Here is a 23,912-nt window from a genome sequence, read left to right on the forward strand (position 1 = left end):
TGTTCTCTGAGTGGTTCCTGCCTTGAGCCTGACGGTAATTATTAGTAATATGTATAAAAGAGTTACCGTGTATATTTTGTTTATTCACTGAGGGCTTCACCGTGGCAGATACTGGCATTCACTTTACCTCTAGCACCTGCCCCAGGGCCCCGCACGTAGCAGGAGCTCAAGAGCAAACCAGCCACTCCCGGCCTTCAAACGGAAGAATTGTCTGGACAGGGGACTCGACAGCGTGAGGAAGGCATTCACAGAAAATAAGACAAAACAAAAATACTGCTAATTAAAAGTAAAGAAGAGCAAAACTCTGTGCTGGTGATGGTTTGGGGAAATAGGTATTTTGATACACTGCCAGTGAGGGTACAAATGGTACCACCTTTCCAAAGCTGATGTGTCAATGTCTACTAATACTGCTAGCAAAGTCAGAAGCATCAGTCATGCTAGAAGAGGACCAAGGCAAGGAGCATTCTGGGAAAATCTCTGGCCTGGGAGAGAAGATCCAGGTTCCGTCAAGCTACCTACAACAGCTGTGGGATCGTGAGAGTCCCTTCCTGCCTCTGAACTTCAGCGTCCTGTCCACAGTGATGGGTCAGGTGGGTGATCTCTAGGACCCTGCTCAGCTGGGATTTCTACGTCAAACACAGAGCAGTAGGCATAAAAACGGAGCCAGAGCGCCTCAAAATCTCAGATATTAGTTTAGAGCTGACTCAGTGAGCGTGAGGTTCCTAAGTCTCTGCCAAGTCTCTAAGACTCTTTATTCTGGAAGATCGAACCCTCAGATACTCTTCTGAAGAGACAGTAATTGGAGCCTTGGACCTCTCTCCTTCCACTGACCACCTCGCCGCAGCATTCAGAGGACAAGCAAACCTGATCTCATCCACCGGAGAAGCACCTACAGTGTCGTGCAGGGCAGCAAGGCTCACAGAACTCCCGCACGGACGTGACAGGGCTGAAACCTTTCCATTTCAGATACTAACTACCTCCCCACTTCCAACCCAGCCCAGCCCAGCCCAGCCCAGGGCTGCCCAGAGAAAGTTAGGGCCTGTTCTATAAACATGCATGGCTTTGAAGATCTCAGAAAGGGCATGAGGTGCCAGCTCCCTCCTCTCCTATCCCTTATCTCTCCACCCTTTATCAGGCCCCTGAAACCATCTGCCCTCTCACCTCATCCCTGCCCTACTTCCATCCAAGGATCAGGGCCAGCAAAACATGGAGCTGCTGAAACATAAAATGTATCCATTAATTCCCTACTGACTCCAAACAAGTAATTTCCCTGACTCATCTCAGGCTGGGTGAAATTATGGCTTCTGGAACTGAGTTTGAAATTTAAGAGAGACAACTGCCTTTATGCATCAGGCAGAGGGCTAAACAAAGGTCCAGAACTTCTGGGACCCTGGCGAACTTCCTCGATCCCAATCACTTAAGGCAAGCATGCCCGATCAAATAACTTCTGATGCCTCAGTTTTCCCCACTTGTGCAATCAGAGAATCTATTGTTTTAATCTTTAAACTAAGAATATATTCATGAATTACTTGTGAAGTTAAAAATGAATAAAGTAAGAGGGGCAACGTTAAAGTATGTCATGCTATAAAACGAAGGTCTAACCCTTAATAAAATGAAATCACAGGAAAGTACTTACTATCAAGAGAGGTAATAAAAGCACCCAAAGGCTGAAACAGGATGTTGCCAAACAAAAGCAGTCCCGTGGGGAAAAGGCAGTAGATCTGGTACCTGGAGGCTCGGACCTCTTTCCCTCCACTGACCACATCACCCCAGGGTTCAGAGGATAAGCAAACCTGATCTCATCCATCAGAGAAGCACCTACAGTGTCGGGCAGGGCAGCAAGGCTCACGGAAGTCCCGCATGGAGGAAGTTCTGTGAGCTTGAAGACCTGGTATCTGGACGGAAGCCACTGCGTGGACGGATTTCGGGGCCGTGTTCCTACCTGACAACGTGTTGTGCCGAACAGGGCACAAGGTTGAGAGGCAGCCTAGAGGGTGAGGGTGGGGAGGACATCTATGCAATTTATTAAAATAAAGGAAACCTCAAGCCTCATCTTGTGATTTAAGAGGAAGTAAATCATGACCAGTTTACGTTTAACTTATCATCTAGGCCATAGCTTGGCTATATGTTTAATATAAACTATTGTTGATGTATGAAAAATGGAGTAGCTATTTTCAAGGGAAATGTTAGGCTCCAGAAAAATGATGTTTTGTTGTTGTTGTTTCCAATAAAATCATGCTGCAGCACAAATCATAGCACCTTAACAAAACCCATGAGCTAAAACAACAAAGGGAAGTGCAAGGTCAAAAATCTGGAGAAAGGAACAGAGGTTTGTTCACATCCCACCGTCCTCTGTATGGTGATGTCAGTAGAATCACTTATTACTCTATATCCTCATTTATTTGAAACTGACTGAAATCTGGCAGCTCTAATGGCCAAGTAAAATAGATAAATTCGAAATAAAAATATATTACCTACTCTTGTATAATATGAATTTAAGTGTAAACTGATTGAACTGGGATTATTTCTTTCAGAACAAGCCACGCCTCCCTCTCCAACACCCAACCCTAAAATAGAAAAACATATTCATCACAACCACACTCGCATTATTTTCTAAAAAGAGGTAGTTTGGGCTCTGTCAAGGCTAATAAACAGAAATATATTTTGCTCCCAGCCAACAGCTCAAACCGTCCATTAGCGTAAAATTGAAGATGCTTTTGGAATTAGTGTAGAGGCAGACACACCCTGTTTACTTTAAAACCTAAAACACGACAGCAGCTTCTGCACTGACAGTCTGCACAGAGAAGCCCCAGAAAATCTCCAGGGACAATTTATCCTCCATTGCCTTTTTTTCCTAGTAAATAATTGAGCTTAAATGGAAAAAATCAGGACATGAGCAGCCTGAATTCTTCTGGATTCTAAAACGGGAGATAATTTTGAAAGGAATTAAAATAGGTTTTAAATGTCCTTAAAATCCAAAGGGAAAGGCAGCATCAGCTTGTTCTTCGGCATTTGGCCAAGAAAGCCAAGCTAGCAACGTAACAGGAGGACAGTCAGAAAACGAAGGCGTCCTCCCGCCGCGCCGCGGACCAGGCACAGGCACAGACACGGCCTGAGCGCAAGACTACGCAGCCAGCGACGCAGAAGCACACTGGTGCTGGACAGAACACGGCTGCTTCGTCAGAGGCCCCGGGACCCAGGAGCGCAGTGCAGACCCGCGTGCAGCTCGGCTCTCTCTTACCTCCAGTGTTGGCTGGGCGCTGTCATGCACAGATAGAATGTGTGTCACCTTGTTCTTGCTCAATTGCTCTGCATCTCTGGCATCTGTCGTAGAAGAAAGAGGAGGACATTTTAATATTTTCTGCAAGTGAAGTACTCCTTAAGTTTAGCCGGCAAAAAAAACACAAAATGACTTGCATATTTCTCTCTTAAAAATTCATAACTGACTAGACCAGAATAATCTAGACTTAGGGAATCTAGGATTATTGCTTTTAGGTATTCTGCAGATAACTAAGTTTACTTCTGATTGGCACATCTTTTGTTAAAAAGTAGTCATATAAAACATGAAATGTATTTAGATTAATAAATGTTATAATCATGAGTGTTACTGTTTAAAGGAAGTCACTTTGTAGTTGACACTTGTTAAGTTGTAGACCCTTAGGTTAGTCTTTCACATGAAACATGTAATAAGAAAGATGTTTCAAATATTTTTTAACTACCTCTTAATGATTAGTAATCTAAGTTAAAATTAAATACAAAAAAGCAACTTACTATATAAGATACAGGAATCTGCCAGACTAATCAACCCTAATGTCAAACAGCAGGGAATGGCTCCAGATGCAGATAAGACCGTGGTTTATAACATCTACATTCACTTTATGGCAAAACTAAAAATGGAACATTTTCTGGAAATTCCAAACAAAATAGTCCATAAGTTATAAGTTGGCTATTAAATTATCTGCATATGAAACTAAGGAGACACCAAAATTACATTCCCTTCCAGTGATCATACCTGTAGAAGAAAGTCGGAATAAATACCCTCAAGTTGGAACTTCTGCTAATCTACAAAACAGGGTCCAGCAAGAATCAAGGCGGTCCGCTCCCCCTATGCCCCTGTTCTGGCCTGGGGCAAGCCTTTTAAAATGATACAGGGTAAAATGGACTGAAAATCAAATGTTTAATTATGATGTTTCTGGAGAATATTAATGACATGGGAAAATGCTCAGGATATGGTATTAGCGGGGGAGAGGGGGAGCAGGTACCAAACTACAAATACAATATAAACTCAATTTGTAAAAACGCACAAAGACAAACACACACAGTGGCGGAAAACTGCTCTAAGGAATTAGCCCAAACGGTGATAATCTTGAAGAGATGGAATTACATACAAGTATTTAAAAGTTTTTTCTTCTTTATCGTTTTTTTGTGTGTATTCAACACAGGTGGTTGTGAAGGTTTAACATGCCTATTCACTACCTGGGTTTTTTTAGAAAGGCAGATTCCTGGGCTCCAACTTAGTTCAAGGTCTATGGCAGGGCTGGGAACCTGCATTTCTAACAAGCCTTGGTGATTAAGCAGAAACTAAGAAACACCATTCTAAACATTCTGCAATTAGCATGTAACATTTTTAGAGTCAAGAAAATGATCTTTAAAAGTAATTTTAAAACGTTGGTTTTACTTTAAGACTCTCTTAACTGCCGCAACAGCCCCAAGCAGCCTCCGCGTCCATCACACAGGACCCGGCCCGGCAGACCCTCCACCAACTACCCCAAGCCGGGGCCTCAGTGAGTTTTGAATTCGGCGGGAACTGGAATTATTTAGGGTCCCACAGGCAGGAAGACCCCACATGTTCACCAAGGTGTGGTTTTCCAGTCCCCACCAGCAGGTGCATTTTAGAGGAGCAGTGAAACAAGGTCAAGCTGGAGCTTCTGGCGCCCGGACAAGGCGGGGCAGGCGAGGCGGGAGAGGCGTTTGGGGCAGCCGGGCGGGGGGGTCTCCGGAGCAGCGCAAGGCACTCCGGGCCGGGCTCTTCCAGATTCTGACTCCGCCCAGGACTTGAATTTTAAAGACTGTTTAAATATACGTGTTCTCCTTTTTTAAAAAACAGTGTTATTGAGGTAATTCACATACCATAAAATTCACCCTTTTAAAGCGTACAATTCAAGGGGTTTTAGTATATTCAGAATTGTTTAACCATCACCACAGTCTAACTTTAGAGTATTTTCATCACCCCATAAATATACTTTTGTAACACAGATTGAGATAAACAACAACAAAAAAGGTGGTTTGGGGATAAAATTATTTGTTTTTGAATACAACCACCCTTGATACCACAAGTGAGAAAACTGACTGTTGGGCCCCAAAGAAAACAGAAGTTGACTCCTGGAGATGTTTCTGCCCCTTCGGCTCTGTGCTCCTTTCTATTCTCTCGCAGCCCCGTCCGCATGCATACGCCACCTTGGGATTACTCTCTCCCGTAAGCACAGGCTCTGTCCGCCCATTTACGTGCATAAGCGCTCAGCCAACACTATTGGAACGATGACATTTATTCTTCAGGACTACAAGTTATTATTGGTGGATGGCTGTCTAGAGCCATGGGCACCGTGGTAACGAGTGTGAATGCAGCTGGAAGGTCTGCCGTGGGGTCATCAGCTAGCCCACGTGCACGTGCACAAGCTCTTCCCGAGCACGAAATCTTAGGAGAACTTAGTCCTTTGCTGCTCAAACCGAGGTCTGGCAAGCAGTAGCCTGGCACCATCTGTGAGCGTGCTGGAAACTGTTGACAGAAGTATTGAATTTGGTTGGTATTTATTACAATTTTTGATTTGTAAAAATATTCACCCAGCAATTCTACTTCCAAGAATTTATCCTAAATTCTGTTGTTTTCAAAAACAAAGACATTCCCCTCTCCCCATGAAAGCGCTAATAATAATTCATTAAATAACCATAAAGATGTTCATGCATTCTAGCACCTCTCGCCTACCTGCCACAAAGCACTCGCTGCTTTTTCAGAACTACAGAGCTTACTAATTTAGGAACTCCAGGACTATTTTTAACATGTTCTAGCAGCAATCAGCAGCTGTCAGCTCACTGCGCTGAATTCTCTTTGAGGCCAGTTGGCTGCCCTCGGAGCCCAGGGGGAAAAGGAAATGAACATCACGCAGAGAAGTCATTGAGACTGTTTTAACAATCGATGTGAACCTGAACTCACAGATTCAAGCAACAACCAGAAAACAGACAGGAGTGTGTTCTTATTCGTCTGGGGAGGGAGGCGTGTGAGGAGGGCCCTCTCCACCCAAACAGGAGACTTGTTTCTGCACGTGTCCCGGGCCCAGTCCACGGATGACGCACAGCCCAGCTCCAGCGCGAGCGAGACCGGGCGCTCCATCACCCACACTCAAACGCCTCACATCGCGGGGACCAGCCCCTCCCCTCCGCATGCACTTTGCTCCGTGGGTTTCTACTCACCTTTGCATCTACAGAGCATTTTGAGACAAATGAGCTAAAAATAAAAGGTCAGTAGCAGACAGCCTATCAACAGATAGTCAACAAGCTGCAGAGACATGTGTAAGCAGAAAAGTCAACACAGGATAAGAATAATCTGCTAGAGATGAAACTGCCACTTGTTTTCCCCAGGTAATTTAAAAAATGGGTCTCTGAAAATGTATTAATAACTAGAAAATAAAAGTGATAAAGATGATACACAAGTTACGTGGCCGCTAAACGTGCCTTTTAGCCATCTCCTTTTGGTAATAAAGCTCCAGCAAGCGAGCAGAGTTAAAAAGAAGGTCAGAGGTCAAGGTGGAATCCGCAGGGCTCCACGCCACTCTGCCAGCCATTGGCCAAGGCGTCGGGGTACCAGGACTAGAGCACAGTGGTGGCCACGCCCAGACCAGACTCTGGATGAACTGACGTCTACGCCTGGACTCCATCATGCATGAGAGCCTAAAGGTAATCTTTAAAAAAGTGAACTCACCACTAGTGGGGACATCCAAGTGTCCATCCACAGGTGATGGACACACACAGTGTGGTTCATCCATACACTGGAACATTATTCAGCCTTACACAGGAAGGAAATTCTGACGCAGGCTACAAAAATGAATCAACCTTGTTATGCTCAGTGAAATAAGTCAGTCACAAAAGGACTAATACTGCATGACTCCACTCATACGAGGTCCCTAGAGCCGTCAGATTCACAGACTGAAAGTAGGGGTGTGGCTTCCAGGGGCTGGGTTGGGGGATGGGGAGTCAGTGTCCAATGGAGACAGATTCAGTTGGGAAAATGAAAGAGTTCTGCGGACGGATGGTGGTGATGGCTGCACAATGGTGTGAATGTACTTAATGCCACTGATCTGCACGCTTAAAAAGAGGTTAAAATGGCATATTTAATAGTTTGCATATTTTACCACAATAATAAAAAGGGAGGGCTCACCTTTGAAGTTGCCGATGTACAGGCCAGGCAGGATCTAGGGGGAGACACAGACCAGACGCGAGTGTTACAGGCCCGCGGCTGACGGCATCTGGCACAGAGGCGGGGCCCTCCCGGAGGTGGGAGCACAGCCCCGGCCTGTGCCCACCACACCCGCCTCCCAGCACCTTCCCAGATGGACAGCGTGAACGACAAGGCATCCTTGTCTCCAGGGCTCGCGGTGTTCGCCGGCTTTCTGAGTCCGGCCCCAAACCAAGCGCTGCCGGCATCCCCTCCACCCGTCCTGCCTGCCCGCCCCCCGCTTCCTCCTCTCCCACTTCTCTCTCAGCTCCAGCAATCCCGCCCTCTGCAGTCTGAGGTTTCGCGCATGCAGCTCTACTCCCGCTCTCCCCATCCTTCAGGCCCCAGCTCCGACTCATGCCCTGGGGAGGCCTGTCCTGAGCCCCGTGTCTGGGGGGACCCCTGCTTCAGCGCCCACCGTCTTCCCCTTGCAGTGATGCTGTCACGTACATTACTAGGCGGAGGTCTGTCCCCTCCGCTGGGCTGCACACCCAGCTCCTGGCCCAGGGCTTGGCCCGTGATCACCGTTCAATAAAGAGTTGCTAAATGAATGAAAGAACTGTCTAAACGTGCATGTTAATAAGAACATACATTTGCTGCAAAACATCTACTTCTAAGGCGGTGCTCCTCAAGCCCGACTATCCACCAGAACCAGCAGAATCTATTAAAACTTCAGATTTCTGGGAAGCCCCCAGCCCCAGGCTCCACACAGAATGATTCAGTAGACCTGAGATGGGAATGGGTGACTGTAATTCTCACCCTAAAGCACCCCCCACTTTGCAAAACACGAAGCTAATTCCTGTCCTGCCAATACTCTGTACGGGAACTCTGAAATCCAAATATGGACACTGCTTTGGAAGCTACACCACCTGTATGATTTCCAAGTGCATAGAGCACACTGGCCTTGGTGACACTTCACGGCAACCCCTGGTGCCCTGGCGACACCCTCGTCAGCACCACTGCTACACACACCTCTCAGCCCATCTGCTTCACACTCCCTATTGTTTTCTCCACTTCCACTAAGAAAGCTGAAAGCAGCAGGTAGTAACGTCCTTTACGTGCTTGGATTCCTTCAAGCATCTTCCTGACAACCAGCTGCCTGCTAAAACGTCAGTGGGGAGCTACTGGGACACAGCAGTACTGGGTCAGCGTCTGTCATGGGGGACCACAGAACTAATCGACCAAAGTAGGGCACTTGTGAGAGTGAAAAGAGGTACTATTAATAATCTAGGACAAAAGGCAAAATCCAGAAGTGACATCGTCGTCATGGAGACATGTGCTCACTCTGGCTGACTCAGTACCCTGGGAGGCAAAGTTGGCTTGGAGAGTGCCCCAGGGGACTGAGAAAGTCACAGCACTGAGGCGGGCGGGGTTAGCCCTGGAGCCAGGAAATGTAAAACTGCCAAGGAACTAAAACACTTGACAGGTCTTTCTTGAAACATAATCAGTCTTTGGGATTCTCCTGGGAGGAAGGGTGGAGTAAATAGTTCACCATTCCTGTTTTAAAACAACGTAAGAACAATGCAAGTTCACCTGGGAGACGCCTGGAACTGACGCTCTCTGGCAGCTCTTGCCTGCATAGAGCTTTTTCACGTGTCATCTGCGGTTCTCCAGGGTCTCTCCTATCTTTATTAGATACTCAAGGGCAAAATCATCACCCAGCTCCTTTGGCTGATGGGGACACAGACTTCCTCCCCGACTGAACTTCGAGTCTTCTCCACCTGGCTGGTCCTTGGCCAGATTTAGCCAAGAATCCTGCTGAGCCAGTTGCCGAGCGCCCAGCCGCTCTTGGTGTCAGATAAGCTCCTCTTCCTCCACCCTTGGCATCTGATCAAGTTCCATCAGTGATTTCCATCCACTCCCTCACCTGCCCCGGTTGCACTGGGAGTGGAGCTCCTTCTCCCACTTGTAATGGTCTTGAATCAAATCTTCCTTGCCATTTCGAACGTGTCAAAATTATTTTTCTTTCCTAACACTGACCACAGAAGTCTCCCAATTCATACAGTTGACAGTTACAATGGACCACAACATAGTCATGCAGCATGTCTGCTTCCCCAAAGTCACAGAATGTATTACAGTGGCTGAATGGTTTACTGAGTTCCTGTCACACACGGGTACCCTCTGGGCACTCGGGATACAGTGTGCCCAAGAGACATGGCCCTGCCAGTGTCCCACTTCCCTTGCTGAGATGCTTGCCTAGGGAGGGAAGAGGCGCCTTGACCACTCTGGGGTCCCCGAGGACTTTCAGGAGGCAATGACACTCAGGGGCCCTGATGTCCAACAGAAGTGGGCTGGGAGAGAGGAAGGACAGGCAGGGGAGTGGTGGAGACGGCCAGCCCTGGGAAAGAAGGCCAGTCTCTCCTGGGAGCAAGCAGGAAGGAGGTGAGACGGAAGGCACAGAGGAGGCGCAGCCACTGCAAGTGTTCAGGCTCTAGGTTAAGTGCCACTGAGACGCTAGGTGTGTGGGGCTGTTAGAAAGAAGTATTTTTATTTACTGTACCTTGGAAAGATCATGATAAATATAAAGGAATGCCTTCCTTATTGTGCTCACCTCTGTGAAGGGGACACTGGGGGCTGGGAGGTCTGGAAAGACCACTTTTATATTTCCGTTCGCACTTTTCCATATCGTGCACATGCATTACTTCAATTGAGCTTTTCCAGAAAGTCAAGTGGGGTTATTTGGGGAAAAGATTATGGCCCATTTTTGCTTTTCTTCTTTGTACTTCTACTGCCTTCTCTACTAAACATAAGTGAATATATTTCATATTATTTTCAAATAAAATAAAACAGGGGCACGAGATTAGCTCACCTCTGGGCTCTACTGCTCTAGAACTGATTTTATGATCCTTGAATCCATCCTTTGGAACTCACCTCCAGGGCGTCTTCCACACCCTGCACCCCGTTACCCTCCCACCCCCACTGTCGATCCCACCTGCCCCCTCATGGTGTCACCTTCTCCCCGTCACCCAGAATGAAAAACGTGGAGCCCACTCCCAGCAGGGCACCCCTCAGTGAGCTACCAAGTCCCATCACGGCCCTTGCCTCTTGGTTGTGAGGCCAAGGATCCCAGTCCAGAACCTCAGAGGCTAGAGCAGTAGCCACTGAACTTCTCTGTCTCATCAAATTAATTTCTGAAAGACAGATCCTCATTGGGTCATTTTCTAGGTCAAAATGTTTGCTGGCAAACCCTTTCCCAAGAAAATGAAGGCCAAAACTGAAAATGAACTGAAAATGTCAACATGGCTTCCTACCTCTAAAGGGTTCCCCACTTCTCTTCAATCTCCAGTCAAGCCAGATATCCCCTACTGGTTCCAGACATGCCCAATATCCCCTACTGGTTCCACCTTGGAATATCACCTGCTCTGCTCCCAATACTCTCTCCAAACAGGGAAGAGATGCTCACTCTTTGGGGTCCCTCACCCCATGGGTATGTTCGAAAATTATAAACCCCGTAACTGACAGTGAGTTTATTGGTTTCCTAGCCTCTGAAGGCCTTTCCTGTGTTTGGAGAACCCCCATCCCCACTCTGGAGTCTTAGTGGGAAGCAGAGCCCAGCTCTTCCAACATCAGATCCCCACTCCCATCTGCCTTCCTGCTATAGCAGGGACATGGGACCTAAGTGCAACACGTCTCCACAGCTCCTCCAGACTAGAAGCCAGAGATGACTCAGAGCACCCTCTCTTGCAGCAGGGCAGGTGGAACATGCAGGACCCACTGGCGGCAGCAGTAGCATTTTGGGGCAGCCGCAGAAATGCTCTCACCAGACCAGTTCTAGGATCTGCTCCTGGCAGAGTAGCCTAAATCTGGTTCTCCAGACTTCCCAGCCTTCTGACCTATTCTACCTAAAGCAGCCACATTTGGATTCTGTTGCTTACAACCAGGGACCCTGATGTTGGCCTTTCAACCCAGAAAAATGCACAAATGCAAATGAACTGCACAGACCTTCAAGCAAGTCATAGACTAGCAAAGCCCTACCCACCGGCACGCCAGGAACCAACAGGAGACCCCTCCCTCCTCTGGACACCGCTCCTGCCTCAGTCAGCACTTACTTCCACTCCTCCACGGATCCCCAATTAGTCTGCTCCCCTGGGACCTGCTGCAGTGCCTTTGTTCAGCTCCCGCCTGACCTACTGCAACAGCTCGTAGAGACCTCCCTACCTCTGGACTGGTCCCTCCAAAGGATTCCTCAAGCCTCCTTCAAGGTGCAAAGGTGATCACATGACTTCAGATTAAAATCTCCTTAGGGCTCCAAGTAGCTATCAGAAATTCGACACCTCAGCAAGAGAGACCTTCAAGGATGGAGGTTTCTATGTCTGTAGCCTCCGCCCCATGCCTGGCCGAGGTGGTGATGCAGAGATGCAGGCCAGGATCCCCAATTCCAACATCTGGGTTTTATGGGAAACAGCCCAATTTTCAAATACTGTCAACTATATTTTTTTAAAACCTTAAATACTGTGATAAATAAAATATCTGTAGGCTGAGTATGACCCATAGACATCTAGTTTATGACCTCTATCTGCTGCCTGCATCACATTTGTGAGTATGTTTTCTCTGAACTTCAGTGGTTCTCCATTGATTGGTAGATACTTAAGCAAATGTTTCTTCAACAAACGAATGAACAAATAGACAACGTGAGTCAGGTGGGAGGGGGCCAAGCAAGGAAGAGAAAGATGGAAAACCATGATGAGTGAGGCTTGAGAGATCAAGCTTTGCCCCTTTCTGCTCTGGGAAGTTTTCTGTTCAGGGCCAGTGGCTCTGGGGCTGGTGTCAAAGGAGAGCGACTCCCAGGGGCTTCCCTGGTGGCGCAGTGGTTGAGAATCTGCCTGCTAATGCAGGGGACACGGGTTCGAGCCGCGGTCTGGGAGGATCCCACGTGCCGCGGAGCAACCGGGCCCATGAGCCACAACTACTGAGCCTGCGCGTCTGGAGCCTGTGCTCCGCAACAAGAGAGGCTGCGACAGTGAGAGGCCCGCACACCGCAATGAAGAGTGGCCCCCGCTTGCCGCAACTAGAGAAAGCCCTCGCACAGAAACGAAGACCCAACACAGCCAAAAATAAATAAATAAATAAATTAAAAAAAAAAAAAAAAGAATCCTCAATAAAAAAAAAATAATAAAAAAAAAAAAAGGAGAGCGACTCCCAGAAGAGACCCCGGGGCAGAGCGCGGGCAAGGACAGAGGTCTGAACTTAGCAAAATCAAGGAGGCAACTTACCAAAAACCATTTAAGATGCACATTTTACATTCACTTAAATATTTTAATTATAAGGAAGGGACGGAGTTGTGCCAGTAAACTTTTAACTCCATTTTCCAGACCAGGAGAATAAGCTACAGATTCAGGGGCTGGAAATAGAAAGCAAATTGCTCAATCCCAGTTTCTGTAGTTTCTTCCATATAAAATTACAAAACAAGATCCAGGAAGGCTGGAGAACTGGCCATTGCCAGGGAGAGAAATTACATTTTTGTTTTCAAGGAGAATAAAAAGCCCGTAAATATTTAAACTTCTACACCAGTCAGCCTCAGCTCAAACTTAAAACTCAAAAATTTGACTGGTTGACTTCCCCAATATTATTGTTGCTGGTAATCCCTAAGTACAGAGAAAGGGAAAATGAAATGGAATACTTTCCCAGCAGGCTCCTGGCTCCTCTTGGCTCACGGGGGAGGCCAGGGAAGAGCAGAGCGTGCATCTGGGACAAAGTGGCTGTGACCAGGGAATTCATGGAAAGTCTGCCCTCAAGCCAGAAGCAAGAACACAGGGGGAGTGAAGTTATCACCACCTGGTGAGAAGTAAGGATAGATCAAGGAAAAAGTCTGTAAATGCAACGTGGGAATGTTCTATGGCTCTAAAAGAAGAGAATTGGTCCCAACCATCCTTGGGCCTTGGAAACCATTGTTCTTTCCCTCTGCTGTGGATTTTCATGCCCCATCATCCACCTGGGTGGCTGCTTGTCACTTAGATCTCATACGCGATAACAGCTCCCAGGGAGGTCTTCCCTGACCATCAAACTCCCTGGCACCCTCTGTCACATTACCCTGTTTTATTTTCTTTACCACGTTGATCAGTACCTAAAATTTTTTCATTTGTTTGCTTACTTTTCTGATTGACCTTGAAGCAGGGGTTGTGTCTGCCTTGTTCCCTGCTGTGTCCCAAAAGCCAGGCCCAGAGATGGGCACATGAAGCGATCATCTCTGAATAAAAGGTGATGAAACACATCACAAAGGGCAACACTCTCTGACACTCTGCTGGTCAAAAATGATTCTTGTTTTCTCCTAAAACACTATCTGGGAGAGATAACGAAGGTCATCCTGCAGAAACCCTGTCTGACGATGGCTGATGGCCCCTCTTGGTCAGCGTCCTTCACAGCCACACCGTACTAACACTGACCACAGAGACATGGACAGAATCAAATCCTTCGCCACAAAAAAGCACTTGGGCACAAAGCAACATTGCTTCTAAGACAGGAAATATTTTGAGTTTATTTTTTAAACATTTTTCTTAGTACTTCAGGATACCATGAAATCTGAGAGCACCACCCAAACAGATGTAAGATAAAATTCCTGACCAAGCAGCAGTACACGGTCATGGGGCGGGGGTCTTAACTCTTCCTAGGTTAGAAAGGACTCTGGGTTTCAAAGCCAGGGGCGACGGGGAAGACTTCGGTGGATTCCCTGAAGGTCTAAATGTCACAGACTTTCTTAATGCCATTTGGCCATGGACTTAACAGTTTGCATTTATGAAAAGAAGAATCCGAGAATACTCTTGTGTGCACTTAGAACAGTGCCTTAAGCATCTATTTCTTTAAAATGAAATAAAACTGTAATGTTGAGAAGAAAAAATATTCAAGGGGTGGTGTGAAGAAAACAGAAGCCACCAGCATGGAACCACGCGTCCACCAGGCCCACAGCCGCGCCACTTGCGGCACGCTCCCTCCTGCAGGACTCCTCTGCGGGCTGCCTGTGACCGATCTGGGTGGCAGGGTCTTGTCTTTCACGTTATTTCCCACTACAGGATCTAGCACGGTGCCTTGACAATAGCAGGAATTCAATAACCTGATCTGATGAACTGGTGAATGGACAGACGAATGGGTTCTGAAGGCAGCCACATCTGGGGCTCCACTGTGGAAAGAGCAGCATCTAGCAGCACAAGGACGTCTGACCTTCCAGCCCCTTCCAAACTAAAACCACGCTTCTCAACCTTTCAGCCTTATTCCACCTTCTGATAATGACTCAGTTCCATATCACACAGGGCTCAGGAGATTGTGAATGGAGAACCCTAGGCCAGTGGTTCTCAACTGTAGTTTTACCCTCCAGAGGGCATCTGGCAGTGCCCAGAGAAATTTCCGGTTGTCACCACGAGGGGAGAGTGCTACTGGCATCTAGCAGGTGGAAGCTGGTATGTTGTTCACCACAACACCATGAAGCCCCCACTGGGGTCCACATCAAGGAATGATCCAGCCCCAAATGTCAACAGTACAGAGGTTGAGGAACGGTCTATGCCTAGGGGGACGTATTCTCCTTGCCCTCTGCCCTTGGACTATACTCCTTTCTCAACTGCACTCCCCTGCCTTCCTAAGAAGAGAAGTCATCCTAAAACAGGTGTCAACCATATCTAAAGCAGATGTCATTGCTGTCACCGTTGATGGGAAAAATCCAAGAACACCAATAGCAGTGCGTATTTGTACTTCACAGTTTGCAAAATGTCTTCTAATACATTCTCATTTGCTTCTCCCAAGAATCTGGGTAGTAATTGGGGGAAGGAACATTATACTCATTCTAGAACCAAATAAGGAGACTAGTTAAGCAAACCACCATCCCTATGAATCAAGGGCAATAAAGAAATTGATGCTCAGAAACAATGAGTGACTTGCTCGAGCGCACACCCACGCAGTGGCGGAGTGGCAGACGCCCCAAATCAGGCCTTCCGATAGCTCTGCCCCTCTCCTTCACAACAGTGGGCTTCTCACAGGAAAGTGAGGCACCAAGCTAAGTGGTTGCCTCCCGCTGCCATGAGCAAGTTGCCCATGAAATACTGGGCAGCATCTGTTTCCCCCAGGTAGGATGCTTTCAGGGGACACCGGGCAGTGAGGAAGGAAAAGGCCACCAGACTGGGCAGCTGTGTGCTGGATGAACTGAACCAACGCTGGGTCCTTACAACCTGCCCTAGAATGGTAATGCTTCAGCCCACTTTTAGATCATTAGTTCAGGTTGCTCAGGATAAAAACATGCACATTTCTCTAACAGAATGCTTGGCCAGAGAGATTAGATTCTTGTTTGTAACGGGTTATTATAGTACTTAAGACTAATAAGATGACAATGAGGACTTTTCTTTATAGGCCCTCCCCCAAAAGATTTGGGGGTCAGACCTTCGAGAGAACTTCGACTCAACTAGGAATTTTCAAAGGCTCCACAGAAACACATTTGCTTGCAGCAGCCTGTTTAGTTTCACCTAATCCTACTAGAGACACTTGCCAGACTGGCCTTCAGCAGCAAGGCGGGGCAATCTGCACGAAGCCAAGAGCCAGGCCACGGGGCTTTGAGTTCAGGCTCCGCCACTCACCCAGTGGGTGGCTCTGGCCAGGTCACGTGTAAAGCAGGGATGAAATCGGCAGCACCTGCTTCGTGGAGTTGCGGTGGGGATTCGATGAGTTACTCCATGTGGTGAAGTCTCAAAACAGGCCTTGGCACACTGTAAGTTCATTAGTGACTATAATTTTGGTCACTTTAGAGGATCTATTTGGAAACTGCACAGAAAACAATGAAAAAATAGTTGTAGTTGCCTGACTTAACCCTCTCCTCCTTACCAATATCAAACATGAAGGGAGAGAGGAGATGGCTTTTCCTATTTTGCAACTAATTTGGGACTCTGGGGAGCTTTTTTCAGTGTCTTTAGAAATCACTTGGAATGACCTGGTATTCTAGTTCAAAGAAAAGACTTCTACTACCTTCAACATCAGTGGGAACTGGGTTCAAAACCCAGCTCTGCCACTTCCTAGCATTAGGACCTTAAGACATGCTACTTATCTGAGTCTCCATTTCCTAATCTGCACAGAGAGTGAGATAAGACAGACTGACTCCTAGGGCTATAGTGAGGCTTAGATTTTATAAACTGCAGGCACATCGTATGAGGCTCAAAAAAAAAAAAAAACAGATTACAACTGCTGTATTCTCTTCTCTGTTTCCTCATCATCTTTCATGGGCCAGAATACAGACGCTTCTTCCCCTAACACTCCCCAAGTAGCACGCTGCGTACACCTAACTGAGATGGGCATGATATTCTGCCACACAGGAGACTGGGGCGTATTGATGAGAAGATCCTCCACGAGGACATAGAATAGAAATAAAAACTGCTGTATTCAAAAAAACTGCTGTGTTCAAAAACTGCTGCATTGTTTAGTTCATAAGTTTCCTTTTGCCAAGGATGACCGACTTTTGTGAGACTGGAAATAAATCTTGTCCCAGGCACCTCAGGGCACACACACAGCAAATAAAGTTTTCAGTTCCAAAGGCATTGCGTTTTTATCTATAAATGTTCTTAGAAAAGCATTTCTATGGCTAGCACCTTATACTAATTCCACGAGGTCTGCAAATCAACCATTCTTTTCTTTTTTTTACCATAAAAAATGAAGCCTACTTCCAAGTCACACACTAACACATGAGCAAATTCTAATTAAGCCTTTTAATTTCTCGCTTCCAGCAATCTACTTTGCCACTAAATAACCTTGCAACTTAGGGCAATTCTTCAGATCTCAGCCTAAACATCTTTTCTCCACCATGATCCTTGGCCTGGACTGAATGCTGCTTCTAGGTTGTACTCATCCCATCTACTTACCCGACTCTCGAAAAATTGCCTACCTTATCCTCTGGAGCCTCCACTCCTCCCCACCTTGTGTTTGTTTTCTCTTTCTCAAACACACAAACACACACACACTCACACAACCCGTGTTGTGTAATACAGTAGCCATTAGCCACAGTGGCTTTGAGTACTTAAAATGTGGCTAATCCCAAATGAGATGTGATTTAAGTATCAAATACACACCAGACTTTGAAGACTTAGTACAAAAAAATATATACAAACCATTCTAAAAGTAACTTTATCCTGGTTAAATGTTGAAACAACAATATTCTCAACATATTTCAGTTAAATATATTATTAAAATTAGTTTCTTTTTACTTTTTTAATGTGGCTACTAGAAAAATTTAAATTACATATATAGCTCACATTATATTTCTATTGGGCAATTGTTGGTCTATACTGAAGGTTCTGTGAAAGACCTCTGTGTTTTATACCATTGCACCTCCCCTAGCCCCCTCAACCAATACAGCACCTGGCTAATAGTAAGTACACAATAACAATTCGTTGATTTAATGGTGACAATATAAGATGGTCATGAGAATAACATCATCAAGAAATGTAGTGCTTTCTTTGAAAGGTAAAAATCATGATATGAATATGACTGCTTTTGCTGAAAAGCCTGCAATTAATTTTGAACCCTTAGGCAATGATTTGTATTCCTAAACACGTTCTTTGAGTTATAATAGAAAAATATTACAAATTAAATGCTGAAAGAGGTGGAGAGTGAACACCTCAAGTGGAAATAACTGTAGGAAAAAAACAAAGTAAAGCTGAGGTGTGACCACAACTAATGGGAAGGCAAACAGAGACCACAAACTCGCAGAAGCCCCTTTATTGTTCTGTTCGCATTGAAAAAGCAGAAGCGCATGGGGCTGACGGATTCTAGTGCTAATGGTGACATACATACTGCGAGTACTTATCCAAGAAAGAAAGAGTCTCTTTCCACCCACCCTTCCCACCAAAAAAGCCCTCACAAGGAATACAATTCTGGTTACCAAAAGACCTCAGGTACGCAGGCCTAAACCACACAATCGCCCTTTTATATAAACTGAGTCTCCATGACAGTGAACTTGATGTGGCAGGTAAAGAGTTAAGTGGGTACCTTTCCTACCTGCCTGGACTGCTAACACTCCAGCTGAAAGAACCCCAGGGCTGACAAATCAGCTTTATACCCACCCAGTAGGGAAGCTGAAAGTGCGCGGAGACGCGGGTGAGTGGAATACACCGGGGAAGAGAAGCAGACCAGAGACTAATCTCTGATCCAGGACCATTTCAAAGACCCGTGAAGATGAGGGCTTTTTAAAAAAAAAAAGTTTTGTAAGTCTTTTCTTTAAACCAGCAGTACCAGATCAAAAACTCCTTAACCTTGCGTTTGACATGAATACACCCCAGGCAACTCTCAACTGTAAGAGCTGGAATCTGGTCCCCTCCACCGGCAGGAAAGGCACAGACCATCCCACGGCCTCGGAAGAAGGGTCTGGGGCGCCGGAGAGCAGAGCAACCCGGGTCTTCTGTTCTAGAGGGCACAGGTCGGCCTGCGCAGAAACCACACGATCCGGATAAATCAGCTCTGAATCTGTGCTCTCACCACCCGCCCCCACCCCGCCCCCCAGGGAATTAAAAGCACCTCAGTATTTAGGCCTCTGTCAACTTTTCTGTCCACAAGAAAAAGTTATCTGCGCACACGGAAAAAAAAAAAAAATCTGGGAAGAGGAAATTACGAAAGAGAAGACACTGATCTACTCCACTTTAGTAATGATATGGGTGGTGATGCTTCAAGAGCCGAGTCTGGGGGTGAGGGGAGGGGAGAAAAGGCAGAAACCACAATCCTTGCGAGCTCAGCCCAAGTCGGGGCAGAACAAGCGCAGGCGCCGCTAAAGGGCACGGCGAGTTCTCAGCCACAAGCCGGAAGCGGCGGGGCCCGGGGGCCTCGCAGACGCAGGCACGCGGCGGCCCCCGCCTCTCGGGGGCCTGGGGGCGCGCAGGGCTGCCCTCGCCGGCAAAGCCCCGGCAGGCGGGCTGAGGAGTGGAGGCAGAGGGCAGGGACGAGGGCCACGTTACCTTGTTCATCCCATTCCCCATGGCGGCCGCGCGGTCTAGCGCCCGGGGCGCGGCGGCAGGCGCACTGAGGGCATGTTGGAGCGGGCGGGGAAGCAGCGGGCACTGCGCGCCCGCAGCGTAAGCAGCAACACGGGCCGGCGGCGCCCAGGCCTCTCTGTCCGCTGCGCTCCCGCCCCCCGCGGCCCCCGGGCTCCCCGGCCGCCGGGCAGCGGCACAGGCGCCCCTGCGGGAAGGGGCTCGCGGCGCCCGCCCCCTCCCGGAGTGAGCCCGGCGCCTGCCACGCCGACCCCCGGGACTTGTGGACGCGGTTCCTAGGGGCCCGGCCGGGTCGCAGGGGTTATGTCTCCCGGGGGCCGGGGCGCAGGGACATGACTCCGGGGAGCGGGGGCCTCCAGGATCCTGGCTCCTCGGGGGCCCGGGCCCAGGGCGCACGCGCACCCCCGCCCCGGCCGCCGTCGCCCTGCGCGTTCGGAGGCGGGGCGGGGCCGGTGGTCACGCAGGCGCAGCCCCTACGCGGTGAGGCGTGTCGCGGGTCGCTCCCCCGGGGTCAGGGTCACCAAAACTCCCGCAGGCCTTTCCCCCGGGCCACTGGGGGCCTGTTACCAGCAGTCGCCGCCCTGCCTTGACTGCCTGGGTGAATCAGGTGCTAATCTAAGCCTTGGTCTTGCAGGCTCCCCGGCCTGGGTTTTCTGAGTGCTGCCGATTTAGGCCGGGTGGGGGGATTCCTACGGCCCTGCCGCACCCACGGAGAGCGAGAAGGCTCAGCCGGTGCAGAAAGGTGGGCTCGGTGACTCATCTCTGGGATGACCTAACCTCCCGACCCTGGCGGAGCAGATGTCCGGATGTCAGACGTCATACCGTGACTTTGGACGGCCAGTGTGTCCCCTTCAGCTTATAAACTGGCTCTGGTAGCTGCATGGGTATGTTGATACAGTTGCTTCCGGAAAGCCCCTTTCCTTGCTAAGCAACACGGTAATGTCTGCGTTGTGGTTCTGCCTGGAGTGGAATACTTTCTAACCTGTAGCAGAGTTGTGTAAGTATTCTGTCACCCTTACTAAACTCCTGACTTCTTCCCTGCGGACAGAATCCTTGACCTCGGCGTTTAGCCGTTTCATTTTTATGCCCTCAGCGATGCCCTGCACGTCGCGGGTGCCTGATAATTATTTGTTAAATGAACAGATGCCTCATTCTGATACGGCCGGGCTCACCTCCGATGACCTCATTTCATCTGTTCCTCCTTCTTTCCCGAGTCGCAGCCACACAGACTTTCTGCGTGTTCCTTGAACGTGCCACCCTTGGTGCTTGATCACTTGACCATGGCCTTGAGCCTTTGTGTGGGCTGTGCTCTCCTCCCAGCCATCTCAGTCCCTAGCTGGCTCTTCTCTTCAAGCTCCCAGCCCAGATGTCACCTCCTCAAAGAGGCTTTTCCTGACCACCCAATCTAAAGGAGGTCCTCCAGTCACCATCATATCACCCTGTATTGTTTTCTTCATAGCACTTAAGATGAGTGGACATTCTCGTATTTATTTGCTATCTATCTCACTAGAAAGCATCCTGCAGAGGAAAAGGACCTTGTCTGTCTTACTCACTGCTGCAGCCGCATGGCCAGGGCCAGGGCCTGGCACAAAATAGGTGTTCAGTAAATATTTGTGGAATAAATTCACAAATTCCAGAAGACTGAGGAAACAGTAGTGAGGTTCTAAGGAATGCTGACATTTTGAAAAGAACTTGCAGACTCCATCTTAGTCATTTCCCTCCTTGTTGATGTCTTCTGGGCCACGACAGGTACCAGAGCCCCCTGTGTAGGAAGCCCCCCTTGGTGTGCACCCAGATTGTCCCCCGTGGGTAGGATAGGCCCCTTCCTGTCCCTTGCTTCTGGGGTGTTCCTTCCCTCCCACCTTCACGTCCTCTTTGCCCTCCCACCTCCCAGTCACCTGGACGGCCCACCTTCTCTGCTCCTCACCGTCATTACTTTTACTTCCTTCCTGCTTATGGACAGCACAGCATGGTTAGCGGGCTGCCTGGGGAATCCCAAGACCAACCTGTGTTCCTAAATCTCAAGAGAGCTATTGGGCAAGATGATCGACTTTTCTGAACCATTTTTTCCTCCTTAAAATAGAGCATTGGACTGTGAATTTTCAAAGGTCCTAGCCAGCAATCAGTGAACGATTGCAATCAGTGAACGATTGTATTTCCCTCCTCTGCTTGTGCTGTTGTTGCTTCCAGTTGAGATGAACTTTCAAAAACATGAACAATTCTTGAGTTAGTATTTGCCCATAAATGACAGAGCCATACCCAGTTTTTCTTCTGCCATCCATTTGGAACATTTTCTTTCTCATTCATTTCTTATAAACTTATTTTTCTAGCTCAGACCATCTGCTTAACAAGCTCTCCTAAGCTCAGAACCAGCTATGGTGTGTGCGTGTGTGTGCGTTTGTGTGTCTGTATTTGTGTGTGTGTCTGTGTCTGTGTGCATGTGTGTGCACGTGTGTCTGTGCGTGCGTGTGTCTGTGCGTGCGTGGTGTGTCGGGAAAGTTTTCCATAAGGGACTCTATCTCCCTGCACTCCCGTCCACCTTATCCTTGAAGCTAACCTCAACTCCCTGCATCATAACCCAAAAATTATCATTGTCATGTGTTGCAATTCTGTGACTAAAGAAAAGGAAAAGAGAAAGTCTGATCCATTTTGACATGTCCTGGTTTTCTCTTTTAATTTTCATAGCACCACCACAGAGATTTCCAGGTTCAGCTCTCATGCTGAACAGGTGACTCATTTCCAAGCTCCTCCCTGTCTTCCTCGTTTATTCTTTATAGCTGCTGATAATGGAAAGAAGGGAGGGAAGAAGACTCCTAGACGAAGCTGGCTTGCTTCACATTTACAGTAGAATCTATTCACTTGCATTCTGTCTTATTCGTAAAATTGTTAAGGCGTCATAAGCCTAGTGGAATTTCACTCCATGTAAGATTTTTACTTCTACTTTTCTTCCTGCTGTTTTCCTGTGTCTCGGCACAGCCAACACCACAAATTTTGGCAGCAACTCCCAAACAAATAAAGCTTTCATGTGTGCACAGTGCGGAATGGTTACTAGTCACGTGGGCCAGCAGGGACCATACGCATGTGGTTAAGGATAACCAGTTAGTGGTGTGTTTAGTGAGCAATAACTTTGAACTTTAAGGTGGGAGTGTGTAAAAGCCCACAAGCAGAAGTTCAGCCATTAGAGCCAACCAAGTCATTACGGGTGTTGCTGATAATTCAGAGAATTGAGATAAACCTTGGCCCAAGTGGGAAGTAGCTAAGTAATCTTCCTTGGCCTTTTGAACATACTGTAATCTGGAGTGTCTCAGCCTCAGCACTGCTGACATTTGGGGCTAGATCTCTTTTCTTTTTTTCCTGTGGGGCTGTCCTGTGCATCGTACGATGTTTAGCAGTACCCCTGGCCTCTACTACTGGATGCCAGTGGCACCCCTCAGTCACGATGATCAGAAATGTCTGCAGCCCTTGGAGAGCAAATGCAGCTGCTGCCGGTGTTGTTTGTGCAGTGGGCCCATAGGGATGAGATCTTTTAGGGACGAAATTTCTTTCTCTGTGTGTCTCTTTCCCTCTCTCTTTCTCTCACTTGATAACCACTTAAATGTACACTAATAGGTGATGTTAGCCCTCTGCAGAATCCTCAGGCCACACGGTCCAATTAGAACAAATTAAGAACAAGAAGTTAAGGTGAAGAGCTAATCTAGCCAAAACATGACTGAAAGTTAAAAAAAAAAAAAAGAGCTAGAACCTAATGAATTGTGGAAATAAGTAAAAAAAAAAAGAGTCTATAACTACTGAAGCAAAAGCACAAAACATTTTTATCTGCTTCTCCAGAACTGTCCAAAAAGAGAGTACGTATCCAGTTGACTGCTTGGGGCCATACGAGCAGCCTGACCGTGAGCATGGCCCCTTCAGTGACCTCAGCGTCTGAAAGGCCACTAATTTCCAGCCCTCCAAGCAGTCTCCTGAGTATGAACTTGGTTTCCTCCTTCCACTTAAGAGGTTTGGGGACCTCAGATCTCAGAGCGCTGACAACTGGAGAGTGTGGCGTCAGGGGAAGACAGCAGGAGGAATGAATACCCAGGTAGGTAAGCAGGGCAGAGAGACGTGGTGGAGAGTCTGGGAGGAGGTAAGTGGAGAGACGCCAGCAGGCATGTAGTTGGGGATCAAGAAATTACGTTGACATGTAGAGCTCCCAGCTGGGTTGGCAGAGGCAAGGCTGGTTGTGGAGGAATGGAGCTGTGAGGCAGATTATAGGGCAGAGTATCAGGCAAAGGGGGAATAAGACCGAGCCCGGGTCCCTAAAGACTGGAGGGAGGTGACACTACTGTCAGCCTACAGGTTGTAGCATGTATACCTGTGTGTTGTCAGTATACCTAGTTTCCAGAATTGTAAGCTTCATGAGGGCAGGGACAAGTTGTCATCAATCTTAGTATCCAGCACCTGAAATAGCCCCTACTATGTGGGGAAGCTTTCAGATG

The 23,912-nt window shown here is 47.8% G+C and overlaps 1 protein-coding gene and 1 long non-coding RNA gene across 2 annotated transcripts in view; one reads left to right on the top strand and one right to left on the bottom strand.

Annotated features, from left to right (window-relative positions):
* DUSP22 (dual specificity phosphatase 22) overlaps positions 1-19,511 on the bottom strand; it is a 45,816-nt gene extending 26,305 nt beyond the window's left edge. Inside the window, 3 exon segments of the mRNA XM_068557649.1 lie at positions 3,242-3,324; positions 7,433-7,466; positions 19,402-19,511. Of these exon segments, the coding sequence (XP_068413750.1) occupies positions 3,242-3,324; positions 7,433-7,466; positions 19,402-19,422 (138 nt within the window). The 5' untranslated portion in view covers positions 19,423-19,511.
* A 410-nt stretch (positions 19,512-19,921) lies between these two features.
* LOC137773450 (uncharacterized) overlaps positions 19,922-23,912 on the top strand; it is a 63,782-nt gene continuing 59,791 nt past the window's right edge. The window contains exons 1-2 of the long non-coding RNA XR_011075675.1: positions 19,922-20,434; positions 23,266-23,515. This is a non-coding gene — a long non-coding RNA (uncharacterized lncRNA). The remainder of the gene's footprint in view (positions 20,435-23,265; positions 23,516-23,912) is intronic.

The sequence above is a fragment of the Eschrichtius robustus genome, chromosome 12 (genome assembly GCF_028021215.1).
Source record: "Eschrichtius robustus isolate mEscRob2 chromosome 12, mEscRob2.pri, whole genome shotgun sequence".
NCBI lineage: Eukaryota > Metazoa > Chordata > Mammalia > Artiodactyla > Eschrichtiidae > Eschrichtius > Eschrichtius robustus.